General features: G+C 62.3%; 1 protein-coding gene across 1 annotated transcript; it reads right to left on the bottom strand.

The window, feature by feature from the left end:
* Nucleotides 1–5081: 5081 nt before the first annotated feature.
* On the bottom strand, nucleotides 5082–24560 carry LOC137473281 (transcription factor COE4-like). Its single transcript, XM_068189162.1, is given in 17 exon segments — nucleotides 5082–5460; nucleotides 5971–6162; nucleotides 6919–7098; nucleotides 7420–7561; nucleotides 8296–8361; nucleotides 8812–8900; nucleotides 9663–9789; nucleotides 9870–10003; nucleotides 11432–11549; nucleotides 13956–14037; nucleotides 18612–18680; nucleotides 19127–19200; nucleotides 19376–19431; nucleotides 19524–19587; nucleotides 19803–19959; nucleotides 24350–24410; nucleotides 24413–24560. Coding segments are annotated over 17 exon segments (1749 nt in total). The 5' UTR covers nucleotides 24480–24560; the 3' UTR covers nucleotides 5082–5389.

Below are 24560 nucleotides of genomic sequence, written 5' to 3'. Positions count from 1 at the left end.
CCCCCCCACTTCCCAAAAAAAAAAAAAAAAAAAAAAAACGGGATTTTCCCCCCTCCCCCCTCCAAGGCTCCGCCTCCCTTAAAGGGGCCCGGCTCCGGGGGGATTTTGGGGACACTACAGCCACAAATCGTCTCCAGGAGGGAATTTTGGGGTTCTCAGCCCCTCTTTGGGGACATTGGGTGGGATTTTGGGGTCCCCATCCCCCCCCCCCCATTGTCCCCAAGAGGGAATTTTGATGTCCCCACTCCCCCAGTGTCCCCAGAACGGGAATTTTGGGGTCCCCTCCCCCCACTTTGGGGACATCGGGAGGGATTTTGAGGTCCCCCCCCATTGTCCCCAAGAGGGAATTTTGGCGTACCCACCCCTCCCCTTGGGGACATTGAGAGGGATTTTGGGGTGCCCAAGTCCCTTTGGGGACATCAGGGGGATTTTGGGGTCCTCACTCCCTCAGTGTCCCCAGAAAGGGAATTTTGGGGTCCCCACCCCACCTTTGGAGACATTAAGAGGGATTTTAGGGTCCCCACCCCCTCATTGTCCCCAAGGTGGCCATTTTGGGGTCCCCACTCCCTCAGTGTCCCTAGAAAGGGAATTCTGGGGTTCTCACCCCCCCCTTTGGGGATATCAGGAGGGATTTTGGGGTGCCCAACTCCCCATTGTCACCAGGCGGAGATTTTGGGGTTCCCAGACTCCCTTTTGTGTCCTGATGGGAATTTAGGGGTCCCAACCCCCCTCCTATTGTCCCCAAGGTGAGAATTTTGAGGTTCCCCACCCCCCCTTAAGGACATCAGGAGGGATTTTGGGGTCCTCAATCCCCCCCCCTTATCCCTAAGAAGGAAATTCTGGGATCCCCATCCCCCCAGTTTTCCCTGGGATGGGAATTTGGGGTTCCCAACTCCCTTTTCGTGTCCCCAGGGGGATTCTGGGGTGTCCCCCGCCCCGTTATGGGATTCACATTCCCGGTGGGAACAGCTGGGAATGGCCCCGCCCGCGGCTATTTTTGGGAATTCTTTCCAGCCCGCGCCTTTCCCAGAAAGCGTCTCCGGGAGATCCCGCCCCAAACCGGGATGGGATCTGGGATCCCCAATCCCGCTCCAAACCGGGACAGGATCTAGGATACTGGATCTAGGATTCAGGATCTGGGATTCTGATCCCACCCCAAACTGGGATGGGATCCAGGATTCTGGGATCCCTGATCCTGCCCCAAACTGGGATGGGATCCGGGATTCAGGATCTGGGATCCTGATCCCACCCCAAACTGGGATGGGAACTGGGATTTGGGATCTAGGATCCCCTATCCCACCCCAAACCGGGATGGGATTCAGGATTCAGGATCTGGGATCCCCGATCCTGCCCCAAACTGGGATGGGATCCGGGATTCAGGATCTGGGATCCCAATCACGCACCAAAGCAGGATGGGATCCGGGATCCCCAATCCCACCCCAAAACGGGATGGGATCCAGGATCTGGGATCCCCCTGTTCCCTGATATCCCCCTGATCCATCCCCTCATTCCTGTTTTTCCCTCTTTGGGTTTATCTGACCCCACTCCAGTTTTTCCTTATTTGGGTTTATCCCATTCCTGCTTTTCCCTGCTTGGGTTTATCCCATTCCCATTTTTCCTTCTTTGGGTTTATCTCATTCCTGTTTTTCCTTCTTTGGGTTTATCCCACCACATTCCCACTTTTCCCTTTCTGGGTTTATCCAACTCCATTCCCACTTTTCCCCCTTTGGGTTTATCCCATTCCCGCTTTTCCCTCTTTTTGAAGTTTATCCCATTCCCATTTTTCCCAGACCCAAATCCCGGGATCGGCCGCAACCCCAAACCAGGGAGAGCAGGGATTGGGACCTGGGGATTTGGGGGAAATTCGGGATTTGGGAGGGGTCAAAGCCGAGGGCACCCACGGGGATGGGAAGGGCCACCGGTGCATGTCCCCAAGCCCTGTGCCACACGAGGGTCCCCAAGCCCTGCGAGTGTCCCCATCACCAGTGCCCTCAGCCTGTGCCACGTGCGTGTCCCCTCTGCGTGTCCCCAACACCTGGGAGTGTCCCCACAGCGTGTCACAAGTGTGTCACCAACACCTCGGAGTGTCCCCACAGCGTGCCACATGCGTGTCCCCAGCACCTCTGAGTGTCCCCACAGTGTGTCACATGTGTGTCCCCAACACCTGGACAAGTTCCTACTGCCTGAGTGTCCCCGTGACAAGTGCCACGTGTGTCTCCACCACCTGTCCCCAACATGCACATGTCCCCACCACATCCCCCTCTCTCGTGAGTGTCCCCACGGCATGTGCCACATGCTTGTCCCTGTGTGCCACTTGTGTGTCCCCAGCACCTGGGAGTGTCCCCACCACCTGTGCCATGTGCCTGTCCCCACCTCATGTCCCCAACACCTGTCAATGTCCTCATGGGAAGTGCCACATGTGTCCCTTCAATGAGCGCCACATGTGTGTCCCCCACATTTCTGCATGTCCCCAACACCTGTGCATGTCCCCAACATGTGCCACGTGTGTCCCTAGCACCTGTGTCCCCAACACATGTGCCATGTGCATGTCCCCACCACGTCCCTGCCACCTGTGTGTCCCCACCACATGTGCATGTCCCCAACACCTGAGCATGTCCCCAGCACCTGTAAGTGTCCCCACAGCGTGCCACATGCATATCCCCAACACCTGAACAAGTTCCCACTGCCTGAGTGTCCCCATGACAAGTGCCATGTGTGTCCCCAACACCTGTGAGTGTCCCCAGAGCACATGCCACATGCGTGTCCCCGTGTGCCATCTGTGTGTCCCCAACACCTGGGAGCATCCCCACCACCTGTGCCACGTGCATGTCCCCAACACCTGTCAGTGTCCCCACAGCACGTGCCACATGCGTGTCCCCGTGTGCCACATGTGTGCCATCAACACCTGTGCATGTCCCCACCACATGTCCCCACCACCTGTGCACGTCCCTGACACCAGGGAGTGTCCCCATGGCATGTGCCACATGCGTGTCCCCAACACCTGTGCGCGTCCCCACCACCTGTGCCACGTGCCTGTCCCCATCACCTGTGACTGTCCCCAACTCCTCTGTGTGTCCCCAACAAGCGCCATGTGAGTGTCCCCCTACCTGTGCCACGTGCGTCCCCAACACCTCTGCATGTCACCAGCACCTGCGTGTGTCCACATCAGCTATGACTGTCCCCACCACCTGCGTGTGTCCCCAACACCCAAGACTGTCCCCAGCACCCGTGCCACACATGCTCACTCACGGTGCCACCACCCCAGGCTGGTCACGGTGTCACCTCCGTCCCCACCACGCGTGGTCCGTCCCCACGGGGGTCACCAGCTATCCCCACGGGGGTCAGGCGGTGTCCCCAGCCGCGCTGCCAGCCCCGTGTCGCCGCTCGGTGTCCCCGCCCCGTGTCGCCATCCCCGTGCCGGTGCCAGCTGTGCCACCCCCCCGCGCTGGCACCGCCACCTCCTCATTAACCTTTCTTGATTAATGCAATTAATTCCAGCTCCTCCTGCGCTCATCCCGGCGCGCGGGGGCGGGGGGAGGTGACAGGAGGTGACACCGCAGCTGGAGGGGACCGGGGGGAGGGGACACGGGGCTGGGGCAGCTCCCGGGAGTCGCGCCTGGAGCATTCCCGGGATTCCAGCGTTGGGAATGGGGACATCCCCGCTGTGTCCCCAAAGGGTGGGGACAGCGGGGTGACACCGGTGTCACCATCCCGGGGGTGACAAATCCCGGGAGTCGCAGCTTTTCCACAAGGTCTTTAATTCCCACTCCGGCCCCCGGCCACGCCCTGCGCCACCTCCGCGAGGGGGGGGACGTTGTCCCCAAGGGTCACCCCCCAGCCCGGGGTGGGGGGGACACGCGGTGACACCGAGAGGGGACAGACACGGAGGGGAGGGACACGAGCCACTCCCGAGCGGGGAAAAAGGGGGAATGTTGGGAATTCTTCCCGTTTTATGTACAAAATTCCCGGCTGGGGGAGGGGACAGGGACACCCAGGGACCTCCCCCCTCCCTGTGGTCAAAATAATTCTGATAATTAATATCGATAATAATGGCGATAATTAATGGCAGGGGACAGGGACCACGGTGTCCAGGGGACAGGAGACCACACTCCAGGTGGCACCAGGATCCTGATCCCGGACAGGCGGAGACCCGGAATTCTGGGATCGGATTCTGGAATTGTGGGTGAGATCTGGATTTTAGTGAGGAGAGAGCCGGGAAAAGCAGCGGGAGCCAGGTCCCTCCGGAGCATCTGTCCCATCCTGGGGTATCCAGGATGTTCCCACCCGGAGCATCTGTCCCACCTTGGAGTATCTATCTCTCCTGGGAGAATCCATCCTGTCCCAGATCATCCCTCCTGCCTCAGAGTATCCATCCATCCATCCATCCATCATCTGTCCATCTATCCATCCATCCAGCCATCCATCATCCAGCCATCCATCCATCATCCATCCATCCATCACCCATCCATACATCATCCATCCATCTATCCATCCATCCAGCCATCCATCCATCATCCATCCATCCATCACCCCAGCCATCCATCATCCATCATTCCTCCATCCATCCATCCATCCATCCATCCATCCATCCATCCATCCCCCTCCAGATCATTCCCCCTACCCAGGAGCATCCATCTTTTCCTGGATCATCCCTCTAATCCTCAATATCCACCCTATTCTGGAGCATCCATCCCACCCTGGAGCTTACATCCCATCCTGGATCATCCATCTTTTTCCCGAGCATCCATCCAACCTTGGAACATCCATGCCACCTGAAGCATCCATTCCAACCTGGAGCATCCATCCCACCTTGGAACATCCATCTCATCCCAGAGCATCCATCCCACCTGGATCATCCAACCCATCCTGGAACTTCCATCCCACCTGGATCATCCATCCTACCTTGGATCATCCATCCCAACCTGGAGCATCCATCCTTTTCCAGAGCTTCATTCCCACCCTGCAATATCCATCCCACCTGAAGCATCCATCCCACCTTGGATGATCCATCCCAACCTGGAGCATCCATCCCACCTTGGAGCTCCCATCCTTTTCCAGAGCTTCCATCCCACCCATCCTGGACCACCCCTCCTGCCCATCCCGGCGTGTCCACCCCGGCTCCCTCCTCTGCCCCCATTCCCGGCTCTCTCCACCTCTTCCCGAGGCCAAACCCAGGAATTTTGGCTCCTTCCAGGATTTCCCCAAGTCCCCCCTCAGCCGGGCCAGGCCAGGGCCACCACGGGTGGGGACATCGGGGGGCCGGGTCCCCTGATCCCGCTCCGCCTGGTGGCTCCGCCCATCTCTGAGAGGAGGGCACAGGGGACAGGGATGTCCCCAGTCTTTGTCCCGGCGGGATGGGGGGTCTGGAGCCTCTCGGGACACGCCGTCCTTAGGAATAGGCCAATCCCTGGAGCGGCCGCGCCGGAGTGTGGAATTTGTCCGAGTCCTCGAAAGCTGGGTCTGGGCGGGGCAGGGACAGCGTCAGCCAGGGGACACTGGGGACAGAGTGGGACAGGGACAAGGGTGGCATGGGACAATCCCGGGTATGGGCGTCACATGGGCAGGGACATCAGGCAGGGAGTGCGGTGACATCAGGGACACTCCGTGGGGCAGGGGGACTTGGGGGGTGGGTGTTGGGGACACTGGGGACATTGGGGACACTGGGGACAGGCCCCAGAGTGGCACAGGGCAGCCCCAGCCACGCCCACAGGCAGGACATTGGGCAGGTCCAAGGATTACAATGACACCGAGGCCCCTCTGTGGAACAGGGCCACCCAGGGACAGATGTCATGGACCTTGGGGACACTGGGGACACTGGGGACAGAGAGGGACAAGGGTGGCCCAGGGCAGAGCTGACCACGCCCAGGTATGGGACATCAGCAGTGTGGTGACACTGGGGACCCTCCATGGGGCACGAGGGCTGGGTGTCAAAGACCTTGGTGGCCTTGGTGGCCTTGGGGACAGCCTGACCTTGCAGGGCGCTGGCGCAGGCGGGCGGGGGGGACCCCTGTGGCCGCAGCACAGGGGCGAAGGCGCTCTTCTGCTTCACGGCCGAGATCATCGTCACCGGAGAGAAGGAGAAGCCACCAGGCGAGGTGGCCGTGCCAGGGCCCGAGGTGACAGCGACGGACGAGGCGCCCAGTGGGGGACTGGCGGGCAGGACTGAGGGGATAGCCACACATGGCTTGGGTGGGAGCAGGGGACACCGCGAGGGGACAGGAGGTGGGGTGGGAGAGGGACAGGGACAGGGACCGGGATGGGACAGGGATGGGAACAGGACAGGGACAGGACAGGGACGGGGACAGGTCAGGGACAGGTCAGGGACAGGTCAGGGACAAGGATGGGACAGGGATGGGACGGGGACAGGGACGGGGACAGGGACGGGGACAGGGACGGGGATGAAGACGGGGAAAGGCAGAGACAGGGACTGGGACAAGGACAGGGTCAGGATGGGCCCAGGCATGGGGACAGGGATAGAGCCAGGACAGGGAAGGGGACAGGGACAAGGCCGGGACAAGGCCAGGACAAGGAAGGGGACAAGGATGGGGAGAGAGGCAGAGACAGGGACCAGGATGGGGCTGGGACAGGGATGGGGACGAGGACAGGGACAGGAACAGGGATGGGCACAGGGATGGGGACAAGGACAGGGCTGTCCCACCTCAGCTGGCCATGTCCCTGCTCCCTCCTCCTGCCCTCAGTGATGGCTTTGGGAACACTCCAGGGTTGTCACACAGCTCTGGGGACCCCACAGGGCTGACCCATGACCCTGGGGACCCCCTGGGACCCCACAATGACTTTGGGGACCCCTTGGGAGGAGCCATGACTTCAGGAACCCCCCAAGGCTGTCACGCGTCTTTGGGGACCGCCACGTACCCGTGTCCACCCCCCACCAGGGGTGTCCCCAGATGTGTCACTTACTGGCGTAGGGGGAGGTGGCGGTGGAGCCGTTCAGGAAGCTCGGAGGAGACCCGGGGACCCCCAGCCCGGCCATGGTGGCCCCGCCGAAGCCACCGGTGGCCCCGGCAAAGCCCTGCTGGGGGGTCGAGCCCGGGGGGCCGAACCCCCGCGCCGGGGGCGTCCCGGGGCTGCGCGAGAACCCTGCGGGGACAGCGACACCGTGGCACCGCCCGCCGAGGGGACACAACCCCCCCGAGGCCACCGTGCACCTTATGGGGAGCCCTGAGGGGACAGCGACACCTCCTGGAGAGGGGACAAAAGCCCTCCTGAGGCCACCGTGCACCTTATGGGGAGCCCTGAGGGGACAGCGACAGGTGGCACCTCCTGGAGAGGGGACAAAAGCCCTCCCGGCCACCCTAAGGCCACCGCGCACCTTGGTCACAGCCCTGAGGGGACAGCGACAGGTGGCACCAGCCGGGGAGGTGACAAAAGCCCTCCCGCCACCCCAAGGCCACCGCGCACCTTGTTCGGAGCCCTGCGGGGAGTCGCCCATGGCGAGGCCAAGCTGTCCCCCGCCGAAGGAGGGGACAGTGACATGCGCGGGGGCCCTGGGGACACTGTAGAGCGCCTCGGCCACGTCAGCCGCCCGCTTCAGCAGCACGTCCTGGGGACACGGCAGCGGCGTCACTGGGTGAGGGTGGCACTGCTTGGTGGCACCTCTGGGTGGCACCCCGCAGTGCCACCTCGTAGTGCCACCTCACGGTGTCACCCTCCAGCATGGTGCCACCACACAGAGTAACTCCTTGGTGTCACCTCACAGTGTCACCCCTCGGTGTCACCCCACAGCGTCACCCCACAGAGTAAGCCCTTGGTGTCACCCTTCAGTGTCACCTCTCTGTGCTACCCCACAGTGTCACCCTCCAGCACAGCATCACCTTAAAGTGTCACCTCTCATTGTCACCCCTCGATGGTGCCCTGCAGTGTCACCCCTCGTTGTCACCCCACAAAGCCACCTTCCAGCACAGTGTCACCCCTCGATGGTGCCCCACAGTGCCACCCCACAGCGTCACCCCTCAGTGCCACCCTCGGTGTCACCCCACCAGCCACAGAGCCCGGGGTGACCAGAGGATGGGCCAGGGGTGGCTCGGGCTGTCCCAGCTGGTGTCACCTCCCGGGGACTGTCCCAGCTGGTGTCACTTCCCGGGGCACACACGGGCCAGGAAGGGGCTGGGGAGGGGGCCAGGACCCTCCAGGTGTCCCAGGGGTGTCCCCAAGGGGGTCCCAGGGAGGTGTCCCACGATAGGGGGTCCCAGGGGACACTGGGGGGGTCGCCGGGGTTGTCCCAGGATGGGGGGTCCTGGGGAGGTCCCAGGGTGTCCCGGGGGGGTCCCCACACACCTGGTTGCTGTGGGGGACCCCATAAAGCGCCTCCACCAGGTCGGCCGCGCGCTTCAGCAGCACCTCCTGGCGACAGCGAGGGGACAGGGGAGGGGACAGGGGGGTCAGGGGGTGCTGCAACCCCAGCCCAGCCCCTATGGTCCCCCTGTGTCTCCATTCTGTGTCCCAATGACCCCCCTGTGTCCCCTCTGTGTCCCCAGTGACCCCCTTGTGTTCCCCCCCTGTGTCCCCCCTGTGTCCCCAATGACTCCCCCATGTCCCCAGTGACCCCCCGGTGTCCCCTCTGTGTCCTCAATGATCCCCCCCGTGTCCCCCCTGCCCCCATATTCTGTGTCCCCAATGACCCCCACCCCGTGTCCCCTCTGTGTCCCCAGCATCCCCCCCCGTCCCTCCCTGCCCCAAACCCGGGGGACACAAGAACTGTCACCCCCTCCCTGCCCGCCCTTTGCCCCTGGGGCACTGCCAGGGAATCCCAATGTCCCCGGGGTGTCCCCCGGGGGTGTCGCTGTCCCCCACCTTGGGCAGGCGCTCGGGGTCCCCGGGGTGCCGTGGGATCACCTTCTGCAGCCGCTGGAACCCGTAGTCGATGGTGGGCTCGTTCAGGGCTGGGGACAGGGGACACCATGGCGTCACTGTCACTATGTCCCGGGGGCGGGGACGTTGTCCCAAGGGGCTGGGGCACTGTCCCAGGTGTCTGTGTCTCTGTCACAGGGGCTCTGTCCCCTTCCCACAGTCTGTGTTCCTTGCCTGGGGTTTGTGCCCCCATCCCACGAGTGTGGGTCACAGTCCCAGGTGTCCCCATCCCAATCCAGGTGTCTCCATCCCATTCCCAGGACTCTCCATCGCATTCATGGTGGTCTCCATCCCAATCTCGTGGGTCTCTACCCCTTTATGGGGTCATGTGTCCCCTTCCCAGGTCTCTATCCCAATCCCAAGACTCTCTATCCCATTCCCAAGTGTCCCCATCTTAATCCCATTCCCGATGTCTCCATCTCAGTCCTGGGTGTTCCCATCTCATTCACAATGTCCCCATCCCAGTCCCAGGTGTCCCCATCCCAATCCCAATGTCCCCATCCCAGTCCCAGGTGTCCCCATCCCAATCCCAATATCCCCATCCCAGTCCCAGTAGTCTCTATCCCAATCCCAATATCCCCATCCCAGTCCCAGCAGTCTCTATCCCATTCCCAGTCCCCCCCTCAGTCCCAATGTCCCCAACCCAGTCCTGATGTCCCCACCCCAATCCCAATGTCCCCTCCCCAGTCCCACTGTCCCCACTCCAGTCCCGCTGTCCCCAGTTCCACTGTCCCCAGTCCCGCTGTCCCCTCCCGAGTCCCGCTGTCCCCAGTGCCGCTGTCCCCATCCCTCACCGGTGTAGACGAAGCGTCCCGGGGCGCCCTTGCAGAAGTGCTTGGCCTTGTAGGACAATGTCACCTCCACGACCCCCGGGATGTGGCGGGGGGGGGTCTGCACGCGGATGGCGTGGGGGGTGATGAGCTGCGGGGGGGGGGGGGACACGGCCTCAGCCCGGCCCGCGGTGTCCCCGAGCTGTCCCCGAGCCACCCCCGGGCCCGTACCTCGCTCCACACCAGCACGGTGCCGAAGAGCACCTGGAGGCCATCGAAGAAGTTGTCCCCGATGACGATGACGGTGGCACCGCCTGTGGTCCAGCCCTCACTGGGGCTGATGGCCTTGATGCAGGGGGTGGCTGCTGGAGGGGACAGCGACAGCGATGGCAGGGGACAGTGACAGAGGGCTGGAGGGGACAGCGATGGCAGGGACAGAGGGGTGGCAGGACAGGGATGGCAGGGACACAAGGGTGGAGGGGACAAGGACAGCGATGGCAGGGACAGAGAGGTGGAGGGGACAGGGACAGTGATGGCAGGGACACAGAGGGGTGGGACAGGGACAGCAATGGCGGGGACAGAGGGGTCGTGGGACGGGGATGGCAGGGACAGAGGGGTGGAGGGGACAGGGACAGTGGGGTGCAGGCAGGGAAGAGGGGACAGGCATAGGGACATGGACTGGGACAGGCACGGGGACATGGGAACAGTCATAGCGATATGGATATGGATGGGGACATGGATTGGGACAGACATGGGGACAGGCATGGGGACACAGGGACAGTATGGGGACATAGGGACATGGACATGGAGTGGGACAGATGTGGAGACAGGCATGGGGACATGGATGGGGACAGGCACGGGGACACAGGGACAGTCATAGGGACATGGATACAGATGGGGACATGGATATGGATTGGGACAGACATGGGGACATGGATGTGGACTGGGACAGGCATAAGGACACAGGGACACATATGGGGACATGGATGGGGACATGAATATGGATTGGGACAGACATGGGGACATGGGGACATGGACATGGGTAGGGACAGACACACAGACATGGATGGGGACATTGATGGGGACATGAGGGCATGGACTGGGACAGACACGGACATGGATTGGGACAGACACAGGTGGCCACAGGGACATGGGGACATGGATGGGGACAGATACGGGGACACAGGGACATGGACATGGCTGCGGAGGGACACAGGTGGCCACAGGGACATGGCTGGGGACAGACGTGTGGACACAGATGGGGACAATCACAGGTGGCCACAGGGACATGGCTGGGGACATGCACGTGTGACCACGGTGACACGGGTGGAGACAAACAGAGGCACTCACGGACACCCAACCTGGATGGGGACACTTGGGGACAGCACGGTGGGGACACAGGGATCACCCTGGGGGTGCCAGGCCAGGCTGGGGGCTCCCAAAATTTGTCCCCAAGATGTCCCCATGGTGGCCACAGTGACATGGATGGGGACAGACACCCATGGATGGGCCCACCAGGCATTGGGGACAGCAGGGTGGGGACACAGGGATCACCCCAAGGGATGCCAGGCCATGCTGGCAGGGTCCTAACACATGTCCGCAAGATGTCCCCAGGTGTCCCCAGGTGGCCATGATGACACAGATGAGGAGGAACCCACGGACACCCAATCATGGATGGGCACAAACACTGGGGACAGCAGGGTGGAGACAGCAGAGGTCACCCAGGGGGTGCCAGGCCACATTGGCAGGGTCCCAGCGTGTATCCCCAAGCTGTCCCCCAGGTGTCCCCTGACCTTCGGAGGGGTCAAGGCGCCGGGCGCGCCGGCCGTGCTTGGAGTTGTTGTGGACGAACATGTTGTCGGACACGGCCAGGACGTGGCCGTCCACGTGCACCGTGGTGGACACCACCACCTGCGGGGACAAGGAACATGGTCACCCTGCGGTGTCCCCTGGCCTGGCACACCACAGGGGCACCGGCTGTGGTGTCCCTGTAGTGTCCCCAGATGTCCCCTCCCCTGACATGGCCCTGTCACACTGCAGGCATGATGTGTGTGGTGTCCCCCTGATGTCCCCACGATGTCCCCATCCCTGTCACACTGCAGGGGGACAGGATGTGGTGTCCCCATGGTGTCCCCTCCCCTAATATGGCCCTGTCACACCATAGGGACACTGTGTGTGGTTTCCCTGTGCTGTCCCTATCCCTGTCACACCACAGGGATGATGTGTGTGGTGTCCCCACGATGTCCCCATCCCTGTCACACCGCAGGGGAACAGGGTGTGGTGTCCCCACGGTGTCCCTGTAGTGTCCCCGTGGCATCCTCTCCCCTGCCACGGCTGTGGCACAGAGTGGGGACACTGTGTGTGGTGTCCCCACGATGTCCCCATCCCTGTCACACCACAGGGACACTGTGTGTGGTGTCCCCTCGATGTCCCCATCCCTGTCACACCACAGGGACACTGTGTGTGGTGTCCCCACGATGTCCCCATCCCTGTCACACCACAGGGACACTGTGTGTGGTGTCCCCACGATGTCCCCATCCCTGTCACACCACAGGGACACTGTGTGTGGTGTCCCCACGATGTCCCCATCCCTGTCACAGTCCTGTCACACCACAGGAGGGGCTGGCTGTGGTGTCCCCATGGTGTCCCCACAATGTCCCCACCCCGTCACACCACAGGAGGGGCCAGTGGTGGTGTCCCACGGTGTCACAGGGGTGGCCCGAGGGTGGCCCCCACAGTCTGGGGTCACCAGCCCCCCCAGGGGACCCCCAGGTTGCCGAGCTCCTTCCCCCAGGACACTCAGGGGACACCAGGGGACCCCAAACCCCTTTTAGGACCATCCCCAAGCCCAGCCCAGCCCAGCCCCACAAGAGACCCCCTTGAGACTCCTCCAGGGACCCCAAACCCCTCAGGGCCACCCCCAACCCCACCCCAGCCCCACCAAGGGGATCCCAAACCCCTTTTAGGGTCACCTTAAATTCCCCAAGTTCACCCCAGGAAACCCCAAACCCCCTTGAGGCCCCCTCGGGACCACCCGAAATTCCCCCCCAGGGGACCCCAAATGCCTTTTAGGGTCACCCCTACCCCTCAAATTGCCCCAGGTCCTCCCCCATCCAGCCCTAAACCCCATTTAGGGACACCCCTTCAGGGACCTCCCTCAGCCCTTTTAGGGTCACCTCAAATTCCCCAAGTTCCCCCCACAGGGGACCACAAACCCCACTGAGGCCCCCTCAGGGACCTCCCAAGCCCCTCCAGGAGACCCCAAACCCCTTTTAGGGTCACCCCCAATCCCCCAAATTCCCCCCCAGAGCACCCCAAACCCCTTTTAGGGCCACTTCTTCAGGGACCTCCCCAAACCCCTTTTAGGGTCACCCCCAGTGCCCCAAACTCCTCCAGGTCCTCCAGGTCACCACCAATCCCTCAAATTCCCCCAGAGCACCCCAAACCCCATTTAGGGCCACCCCCAGTGCCCCAGATTCCCCCAGGGGACCCCAAACCCCCCTGAGGCCCCCTCGGAACCCCTCCAGGAGACCCCAAACCCCTTTTAGGGTCACCGCCAATCCCTCAAATTCCCCCAGAGGACCCCAAACCCCATTTAGGGCCACCCCCAGCCCCCCAAAGTCCCCCAGGGGACCCAAAACCTCCCTGAGGCCCCCTCAGAACCCCTCCAGGAGACCCCAAACCCCATTTAGGGCCACCCCCAGTCCCCCATCCCCTAAAAGGGAACCCCCCCCCCCCGATTCCCGTCCCCCCCGATCCCACAAACCCCCCCCTTTTCCCGCCGCTCTCCCGCCGCCGATGCCGCGATGCAAATGGGGTCGTTAATCACCGAAATGTCATAATTAACATCTCGTTACCGAGCCCTGATGAACTTCGGGGGGGGCCAGGACCCAGCTGCGACCGGGGGGAGGGTTGGGGGGGGGGGGGAGGCGGAGATTTTGGGGTTTTCAGGCCGGATTTGGGGTTTTTTAATAGGGTGGAGGTGGATTTTTTTAGGGTGGCGGTAAATTTGGGATTTTTCAAAGGGCTCAAGGGGAATTGGGGACTCGATCCCCCTCAACCCCTTTGGGAAATCTTTTTGGGGTTTCCTGCGCCCCTTTTTGGGATCTCCTCCATGATGTCCCCAAATGCCACCTGGAAGTGTCACCTTTTATAGGGTGGCAGCGGATTTGGGATTTTCAAAGGGGTCGAGGGGAACTGGGGACTCGATTCCCTCCGAACAGAATTCCCCTCGACCCCTTTGGGAATCTTTCTGGGGTCACCTGAACCCCTTTTTGGTGTCCCCTCCACCCTCTCGGTGATGTCCCCAAGTGTCACCTGGAAGCGCCGCATGTCCCGCGGGTTCCCAGCGTTTTTCAGGCAGTTCTGGTTGCACTTGAGGAAAAACTTGAGGAAAAACCTGGAATGGAAAAAAAAAAAAAAAAAAAAAAAAAAAAAAAAAAAAAGGGGACAAACGTGTCCCCATGGTGTCCCCAGTGTCCCGGTGTCCCCATCCTGTCCCTGTTCTACTGTCCCTTCTTGTCACCACCCCATCATTGTCCCCATCCCCATCCTGGTGTCCCCATTCTGTCCCCATCCCAGTGTCCCATCCTGCCCCTTCCTGTCACTACCCCATCATTGTCCCCATTCCCATCCCAGTGTCCCCATCCTGGTGTCCCCATCCCAGTGTCCCATCCTGCCCCTTCCTGTCACTACCCCATCATTGTCCCCATCCCCATCCCAGTGTCCCTATACTGTCCCCATCCCAGTGTCCCTATCCTGTCCCCATCCCAGTGTCCCCATCCAGTTGTCACATCCTGTCCCTGTTCTACTGTCCCTTCTTGTCACCACCCCATCATTGTCCCCATCCCCATCCTGTCCCCATCCCAAAGTCCCATTCTGTCCCCATCCCAGTGTCCCCAGCCTGTCATCATCCCAGTGTCCCATTCTGTCCCTATCCCAGTGTCCCCATCCCAGTGTCTCCATCCTCTCCCTATCCCGGTGTCCCATCCTGTCCTTGCTCTACTGTCCCTTCTTGTCACCATCCCGTCATCATCCCCATCCCCATCCCAATGTCCCATCCTGTCCCTGTTCTTCTGTCCCTTCTTGTCACCACCCATCATTATCCCCCTCCCCATTCTGGTGTCCCCATCCTGTCCTCATCCAGGTGTCCCCATCTCCATCCCAGTGTCCCCATCCCAATGTCCCCATCTTATCCCTCTTCCACTGTCCCCATCCCACTGTTCCACCTTGTCCCCACCCCAGTGTCCCCACACCGTCCCCTTCCCACTGTCCCCATCCTTCTGCCCCTTCCTGTCCCCACCCGACTGTGCCACCCTGTCCCAATCCCACCATCCCATTCCATCCCTTTGTCCCCTCCTGTCCCCATGCCATCCCCTTCCCAGTGCCCCCATCTTGTCCCTATCCACTGTCCCCATCCAGCTGTCCCTTCCTGTCCCCATCCCACGATGTCACCCTGTCCGCATCCCACTGTCCCCATCCCTCTGTCCTGCTCTGTCCCCACCCCATTGTGCCACCCTGTCCCAATCCCAGTGTCCCCATCCCAGTGTCCCACCCTGTCCCCATCCCAGTGTCCCCATTCCCATGCCCCATCCTATCCCAGTGTCCCTCCCTGTCCCCATCCCAGTGTCCCCATTCCCATGCCCCATCCCATCCCAGTGTCCCTCCCTGTCCCCATCCCACTGGAGGTGACACCGGGATCCCTGGGAACATTGGGACCCCCGGGCCTGTCACATGGGGGTTTGGGGACATCTGGGAGACCCCAAGTGGGGTCACCCCCGGGTCAGGCTGGAGGGACATGGATGAGGATTCCAGGGAACGGGGATCCCACAAAAAAGGGGGATCCCACAGAAAAGAGGATCCCACAGAAAAGAGGATCCCACAGAAAAGGGGATCCCACAAAAAAAGGGGATCCCACAAAAAAAGGGGATCCCACAAAAAAAGGAGATCCCACAAAAAGGGGATCCCAGAAAAAAGGGTCCCAGAGATCCCACAACAAAGGGGTCTTCTGGACGAGGGGACCCCACAAAAAGGGATCTCATGGGGGGGCACCCCATAAAAAGGAGCTGCGATGGAGGGGAAGATCCCATGGAAAGGGCATCCCAGAGAATGGGAATCCCACAAAAAGGGGATCCCATGGAAAAGGGGTCTCACGGAGAGGGGCTTCCCATGGAAAAAGGGGATCCCAAAAAAAAAAAAAGAGGATCTAATGGAAAAAGGGCCCCACAGAAAGGGGATTCTGGGGAAAGGAGGTCCCACGGTGTGGGGATCCCAGGGAAAGGGGATCCCCCCAAAAAAAAGGGCCCCCATGGATGAGGGGATCCCATGGAAAGAGGATCCCAAGAAACAGGGATCCCACAGAAAGTAGATCCCATGGAAAGGGGGATCCCATGGAAGGAGGGGGCACAAAGAGAGAGGACCCCATGGAATGGGGGTCCCACTGCGAGGGGCTCCCTACGGAAAAGGGAGATCCCAAAAAAAGAGGGATCCTGCAAAAAGGGAGTCGCACAAAAAGGGGTCTCATTTAGAGGATCCCATGGAAAAAGGGGATCCCACAGCAAGGGGCTTCCCATGGAAAGGGGGATCCCACAAAAAGAGGATCCCACAAAAAGGGGTCTCATTTAGAGGGTCCCATGGAAAAGGGGGAACCCACAAAAAGGGGGATCCTACAAAAAGGAAGTCCCACAAAAAGAGGTCTCATTTAGAGAATCCCATGGAAAAGAGGCATCCCAAAAAAGGGGGATCCTACAAAAAGGGAGATCCCAAAAAAAGGGGGATCCCACCAAAAGGGGTCTCATTTAGAGGATTCCATGGAGGGAGGGGTCATAGGGAGAGAGAATCCCATGGAAAAGGGTGATCCCACAGCGAGGGGCTCCCCATGGAAAGGGGGATCCCGCAAAAAGGGGATCCCACAAAAAGGGAGTCCCACAAAAAGGGGTCTCATTCCTAGGACCCCATGGCAAAAGGGGACCCCACAAAAAGAGATCTCACACTGAGGTGGTCCCGACCCCACTGAAAGGGGGTCCCACCTTATGGAACAACACAGGAAAAGGGGGGGGTCCCCACATTCCCATAATCCCATTCCCGCCCCGCGGGTGGTATTTAGGGCAAGGAAGGGGCTGGAAAACGCCGGGAAAACGCCCCGAAAACGCCAGAAAACACCCCAAAAACGGCCCCGCCATCCCCGGCACAGCGTGGCCGGGGGGGAAACCCAAACCCCCCCCCCAAAAAAACCCCACAAAATCCCCCCTAAAACCCCCAAATCCCAGCCCCAGGTAGGGGGGCTGGTGCTGAACCCCCGCGAGTTAAAAATACGGGGCCGGTGCATTAATTAGCATCGCTAATTACCATTGAATATGCAAATGCCCGGCGCCGCTGCCGAGCACCTTCTGCTCGCGGCGCATAAATTTGAATGCGCAATTAGCATAATCGTGGCTAATTAATGAGAAGCGTCAATTTTCGCTGCCGGGTAATTTGATTAACGCCGCGAGAGGGGCACTTAGCGCGCTCTCAAACCAGCGGGGCTGGCCCGGGGGGGGACACGGGGACACGGGGGACAGGGGGGGCTCCGCGGGAGGGCTGGGGACACGGCTGGCCCTGCGTGACCCCCCGAAAGTGACAGGCATGGGGACAGGGGACACCCCGAAAGTGATGGGGATGGGGACTGGGGACACGGGACACCCCGAAAGTGACAGGCATGGGAACAGGGGACACCCCGAAAGTGATGGGGATGGGGACAGGGGACACGGGACACCCCGAAAGTGATGGCATGGGGACAGGGGACACCCCGAAAGTGATGGGGATGGGGACTGGGGACACGGGACACCCCGAAAGTGACAGGGATGGGGACAGGAGACACCCCGAAAGTGACAGCCATGGGGACAGGGGACTGGGAACACCCTGAAAGTCCTGGGGATTGTTACAGGGGACTGGGGACACCCCAAAAGTGATGGAGACAGGGGACACCCCAAAAGCCCTGAGGTGGGATGGGGACACCCCGACAGTGATGGGGATGGGGACAAGGGATTTGGGGCACCCCAAAAGCCATGGGGCGGGTTGTGGACACTCCTGGAAGTGGGTGATCCCCCAAAAGCGATGGGGATGGGGACACTGGGTTGGGGACCCCCCGACAGTCCTGGGATGGGTTGGGGACACCCCAAAAGTGCTGTGAATAGGGACAGGGGACACCCCAAAAGTCCTGGGGCAAGTTGGGGACACCCCAAAAGTGTTGTGAATGGGGAAGGGGGACACCCCAAATGTTCTGGGGTGGGTTGGGGACACCCCAAAAGTGCTGTGAATGGGGACAGGGGACACCCCAAAAGTCCTGGGGCGGGTTGGGGACATGCCTGGCACTGGTGACCCCCCCAGAAGTGATGGGGATGGGGGCTGGGGACACCCCAAAAGTCCTGGGGTGGGTTGGGGACACGCCTGGCACTGGGTGACACCCCAAAAGTCCTGAGGCTGAGGGGGGGACGCAGGGACATTTGGGACATTTAGGACACTGCCACCAGCCATCGGGGTGTCACCTCCCAAGGGGACACCGGTGCCAGGGGGGTCCTGTGACCCCAAAAGCGCCATCGTGGGGACAGTCCCAGGACACCTGCGGGACAGGGGACACAGGGACAGTGGCAGTGATAAGGGGACCACAAGTGACAACCCTGGGCTTGGCTTGGGGGCACCAGGGAGGTGACACCGGGACAGGCAGGAGGACCCTGGTGGGGACAGGGACAGAGAGACCACGGTTGCCTCAGGGACGTGGACACGGCCACCCTGGGATGTCCCCAACACACCTGTGCCACCTCCATTATTGATGTGACATTTGTCACCCCCTGGGGACACCCGGAGTGCCCTGTGCTGTCCTTTGGCTCATCAGCATCATGTCCCCAATCCTGGGGACACTGCCACCCCCTCCAGGTTGCCATGAGGTCTCCCGATGTCCCCAGTGTCCCCCGATGTCCCCAATGTCCCCAGCACCTGTCGATGATGACGGGGTCCGAGGGGGTCTCGTTGCGGTTCCCGCAGCTCTTCTTGTCACAGCAGCGGCTGGACACGGGGACAGCAGGTGACATCAGGGGACAGCGGGTGCCAGTGTCCCACCCTCGGACCGCCCCGTCACTCAGGGGTGGCGACAGAGGGGACACCAGGGAGGGGACACGGCGGGGAGGGGACACTCAGGGGTGTCACTTTTCCACCCCTTTTTAGGGTTGGGGACAGATTTGGGGGTCCCGGGGACTCCGTGTCACCCCTGGGTGGCTCTGAAGGGGTTGGGGACCCACCCGGGGCTCCGTGTCACCCCCGGGGGACACAGCAGGGCCACTCGCAGTGCCCAGCCACGAGCGGGGGTCCCCGAGGGGACGCCGGGGGTGGCCTGTCCCGTGTCGTGGGGTTAATTAGCGGTTCGTTAATTAGCACGGGGTCGGTAACCACGAGCGGGCACTGAAGAGACCTTGGGGACACCCGTGTCACCCCCCGGCTGTCCCCAGCCCCACCTGCACATGATCTCGTGGGTCAGCAGCACCCGGCACATTTCGGGGTTCTTGTCCTGCCCCTCGTAAATGATGGCCTGGAGGGGACACCGAGGGGACAGCGGCGACACCGGGGTGGCACCGGGGAGGCGCTTCCGGGCCCTGTCACCTGCGCCACCTCCCCGCCCCGCCCAGATGTGGCCGCGGCGACATCCAGATGTTCCCCGCGGGTGGGGCCGGGGGGATTTGGGGAGGGATTTGGGGTCTCGGTACCTGCTTGGACATGGAGTCAATGAGGCGGACGTACAAATCCTGCTCGGTCCGCAGCCCTGCGGGGACACCGGAGGGGTCACCCCGCTTGTCACCTCCCCTTGGGGACATGCCAAAACCCGCCCGGAACCCCCCAAAACCCCGCGCCCACCGTTGCTGTAGAGCAGCTGCAGCCGGTAGTGGATGCCATTGTTGGTTTTCTCCCCGTTCTGCTCCTTGGGGGGACAAAATTCACGGCGAGGGGTCAGCTGGTCACTCCATGTCCCCTCCTGGTCACTCCATGTCCCTCCCACCCCGTCTTGGGGCCACTCGTGCCATGAGTTGGGGTCGCGCTCCAGCCTCAACCGCGGCTGCCCCGCCCCGCTGCGAGCGGGGGCGGCCCCGCGGGAGTTTTGGGGTGTTTTTGGGGTATTTTTTTGGGGTTTCTCACCCGCTCCTTCTCCACGAAGTCGATGAAGCAGGTGCGCTCCACCTCCACGGGCTGGCCCTGGCGGTCGTACATGGCCAGCACGAAGTGGAAGAAGTTGGACTTGCGCAGGTTGGCCGGGGGCTGCTTCTCGAAGTGAGCGCGGGCCAGCGACACCCCGCTGCGACAGGCCACGGTGTGGGGACAGCCGGGACAGCGCGGCAGCCACAACCCTGGCACCGCGGCACAGGGAACGCCAAAGCCCGAGAACCCCAGTCCTGGGTGATCCCCGTCCCCGAGAACCCAAATCCTGGGGATCCCCAGCACCGGGAACCCAAGTCCTGGGGATCCCCAGCACCAGAAACCCAAATCCTGGGGATCCCTGTCCCAAAGAACCCAAGTCCTGGGGATCCCCAGCACCAGGAACCCAAATCCTGGGGATCACCATCCCCGAGAACCCAAATCCTGGGGATCCCCAGCACCGGGAACCCCAGTCCTGGGGATCCCCGTCCCAAAGAACCCAAATCCTGGGGATACTCATCCCCAAGAACCCCAGTCCCGGAGATCCCCAGCAACAGAACCCAAATCCTGGGGATCACCAGCACCAGGAACCCAAATCCTGGGGATCCCCATCCCTGAGAACCCACATCCTGGGGATCTCTGTCCCAAAGAACCCCAATCCTGGAGATCCCCAGCAGCGGGAACCCCAGTCCTGGGGATCCCCATCCCTGAGAACCCAAATCCTGTGGATCCTCAGCACCAGAACCCCCAAAACCCCCGTCCAGGGGACCCCCAGCACTGGGACCCCTCAGCACCCCATCCCTGGGATCCCCCATCCCCAAGAACCCCAATCCTTGGAACCCCCAACACTCTGGCATGGGGACCCCCAGGTACCCCCATTACCAGGAACCCCAAAACCCTCCTCCATGGGACACGGGCACCCCCAGCATCCCATTACCAGGAAACCCAAAATCTCCTCCATGGGACACCGGCACCCCCAGCACCCCATTATCAGGATTCCCATCCCCAAGAACCCCAATTCTGGGGATCCCCAACACAAGGAACCCCCAGCAATCCATTACCAGGACACTCGGAAATTCGGCCCTGGGTCCCCCAAAACCCCCTCCAAGGGACACCGAACCCCAGCACCCCATCCCAGGGACCCCCCCAAAATCTCCTCCATGGGACACCAGCACCGCATCCTGGCGACCCCCCATGACCCCAATACTGGGACCCCCCAAAACCTCAGCACCGGGACCCCCAGACCCCTCCTCCGTGGGACCCCCAGCACGATGTCCCCAGAATCTCAAAATCCGGTCCTCGGGACCCCTGGCACCCTGGCCTGGCACCCCCAAAACCTACAGCACCCTGTCCCCAGGGCCACCAGCCTGTCCCTAAGGCCACCAGCCTGTCTCCAAGACCCCCGAGGACCCCGTCCCCAGGGCCACCAGTCTGTCCCTAAGGCCACCAGCCTGTCTCCAAGACCCCCAGGACCCCGTCCCCAGGGCCACCAGTCTGTCCCTAAGGCCACCAGCCTGTCTCCAAGACCCCCAGGACCCCGTCCCCAGGGCCACCAGTCTGTCCCTAAGGCCACCAGCCTGTCCCCAAGACCCTCAGGACCTCATCCCTAAGGCCACCAGTCTGTCCCTAAGGCCACCAGTCTGTCCCAGCACCCCCCTGCGTGGGATCCTCCCTGTCCCGGGTAGGGGACACAGATGGGGACACCGATGGGGGACACCCTGCCCCTGGCATCGGGCACACGAGGGGACAGGGGGGACATCCCTGAGCCCTCCCCGCGCTGCCATCCCTCAGTGCCACCTGTGGGCTCGCCGCTGTCACCGCTGCTGTCCCTGCCCCGACACCCGCGGTGACAGGACGGTGACAGCAGAACCACTTCAGAGACGATGGCTCCAGCACAATCCACGTCACTGTCACCGTGTCCTCACCCCGCTGGTGGCCCCTGTCCCCTCGGTGTCCCCCCGGCAGCAGCGCAGCGGGTCCCCAGTGTCACCCCCCGCCCACAGCCGGGGCCATACGCGAACCCAGCCCCTGGGGACCTTGGCGACACTCTGGGGACATTTCTCCAAGGAAAAGCTCCTTCAGCTGCTCCCCGGGGTCCCAAACTGTCCCCAGGGTCACCCGCGGGGCCAATATCTGTGCGCGGCCACCACAAACGGGTCACATCATGTCCCCACACCTGCCGTGGACACCGCGGCATGTCCCTTGTCCCCTCCCCGCGCTGGTGGCTTTGCTCTCAGGGTCCAACCCCCGCGGGGACACCTCTGTCCCCTCACTGTCCCCTCCCGCTGCAACGGGACAGCGGCACCCCGCGGGCTCCTTCCAACCCCAAAAATTCCCCTCCGCGCCCCCCAAATCGCCTCGGTGACAGGCGGGGGGTGGCTCTGGCTGTCGCCGCTGTCCCCCGCCGTGTCCCCCCCCGCGCTGCCACCCCGCCCGCCGCGTTAATTAATTATTAAAGGCAATCAAGCATTTCCAAGCAGCCGCGGCCCCGGCGCTTCCAGGAAAGCGGCGGCGGCCCCGGGCACGGCCCTAAAGCGGCTCCCGGGGGGGCTCGGGGGGGCCTGGGGACCCCACCCCACAGCGGGGACACCGCGGGGGTCACCCCTGCACCTGCAGGGGGACCCCAGAGCTCGGTGCCAAGCCTTTGGGGACATTGCGGGGGACACGCGGGATGGGAGGTTTAGAGGGTCCTGGTGCCACCCCACAGCGCAGGAAGCCGGTGCCAGCCCCCTGGTGACACTGCGGTGGCCATGGGGACACGCGGGGGGGACGCTGGTGTTTGTGGGGTGCGGGTTACACGCCCCCAGCCAGGTGTCCCCACGCGTGGCGCTGCCAGCATGGTGGCACACGCCCAGCTGCCACCAGGGTGGCACAGGGAGGCGGGAAGGGGACATCCCAAACTGCCCAGGACTCCGCTCGGTGACACAACCCTGTCACCACTGCCGGCTGTGTCCCTCTGTCCCCTTGCAGGGATCCCGGGGAGCTTTTGGGGGACACAGGGACAAGGCCAGCACCTCCCTGGGGACCCCAGCCTGGCACTGCCGTCCCTCAGCTGTGTCACACTGTCACCCCGGGGGGGGCTGTCACCGCGGTGGTGGCCGCGCTGGGGTCCCTTTGGAGTTCTGGGCATTGTTCCCTGAGGTTTTCCAGCATCCCAAAGTTTTGGGGGACCCCCAGGGAGCCGCCATGACCACTTAGGGACACCCTAAACCTGGCAGAGGGGACAGCAGGACAGGGGACAGAGGTGGCACTGACCCCTCTGTGCACAGAGAGAGGGACAGGGGAGAGGGGACACTGAGGGAGGGCAGGGAATGGGATTTGAGGTCCTCAAAAGGGCAGGGAATGGGATTTGATTTCCTCAGGAGGGCAGGGAATTGGATTTGAGCCCCCCCCCCCCCCCACAAAAAGGCAGGAATGAGATTGGAACCCCCAAAAGAGCAAGGAATGGGGATTTGAGCCCTCAAAAGAGCAAGGAATGGGATTTGAGGTCCCCAAAAGGGCAGGGAATGGGATTTGAGCCCCCACAAAAGAGCAAGGAATGGGATTTGAGCTCCCAAAAGGGCAAGGGATGGGATTTGAGGTCCTCAGGAGGGCAGGAAATGGGATTTGAGCCCCCCCCCCCCCCCGCCCTCGAAAAGGCAGGAATGGGATTGGAACCCCTAAAAGAGCAAGGAATGGGATTTGAGCCCCCAAAAGGGGCAAGGAATGGGATTTGAGGTCCCCAAAAGGGCAGGGAATGGGATTTGAGGTCCCAGAAAAGGCAGGGATGGGCACAGATCCCATTCCCATTGGCACAAACCCCTGGCAGCTGAAACCACGGGGATCCCGGGATGCTCAGGGCACCAGGATGGGGATCCAAGAGGCCCAAGGAATGCCAGGGAAAAATGGGGGGCACATCTTGGGATGCCCGTGGAGCCCGTGGGACCCAGGAGCCCAGAATGCCCACAGAACCTGGGATGCCCACGGTGCCCAGGATGCCCACAGGGGCATGGAATACCCTGGAATGCCCACAGTTGATGCCCAGGATGCTCACAAGGCATGGAATATCCTGGAATGCCTACAGTTGGTGACCAGGGTGCCCAGGATGCCCACAGGATCCAGAATTCCTGTGGATCCCAGGACACCCCCAAAGCCCAGGATGCCCACAGCCCCTGGAATGCCCGCTGCAGAGCCTGGGATGTCCGTTGGAATTTGGGATTTCTGCAGAGCCCGGGATGCCCATGGAATCTGGGATGCCCACGGAGCCTGGCACATCCACAGCCCCTGGAATGCCCACAGCCTGCGGGATGCCCATGGAAGCCGGGATACCCGAGGAGCTCAGGACATCCAGAGCCCTGGAATGCCCAGAACCCCCAGGATGCCCACAGCCCCTGGGATGCCCACAGCCCCTGGGATTCCCGTGGAACCCGGGATACCCACCGACCTCGGGATACCCCGCGGAGCTCGGGCTGCATCCATCCCGCAGCCCCCGGAGCCTCCGGGCTGTCCCCGGGCTGTCCCAAACCTGTCCCCAAGCTGTCCCAAAACCTGTCCCCAAGCTGTCCCCTTACCTCTGCGCCGCCGTGCTGGCGTCCAGGATGCCGGTGCCCTGCAGCCAGCGGCCGGCGGGGAGCCCGCGCTCAGCGGCTCCTCCTTCATGGGAACCCCCCCGCGGGGCAGCGCCTCCTGCACCGAGAACATGACCGGGGGCTCAGGGGGACCCCCGGAACCCCCCCCCCCCCCCCCCCCAGCCCCGGGCCTCAGCACCGGGCAGGTGCCGGG

Source organism: Anomalospiza imberbis, chromosome 4 (assembly GCF_031753505.1).
Source record: "Anomalospiza imberbis isolate Cuckoo-Finch-1a 21T00152 chromosome 4, ASM3175350v1, whole genome shotgun sequence".
In the NCBI taxonomy this organism is placed as follows: Eukaryota; Metazoa; Chordata; class Aves; order Passeriformes; family Viduidae; genus Anomalospiza; species Anomalospiza imberbis.
Note: the sequence above shows the minus strand (reverse complement) of the source record. Positions and strands in the feature narration are given on the sequence as shown.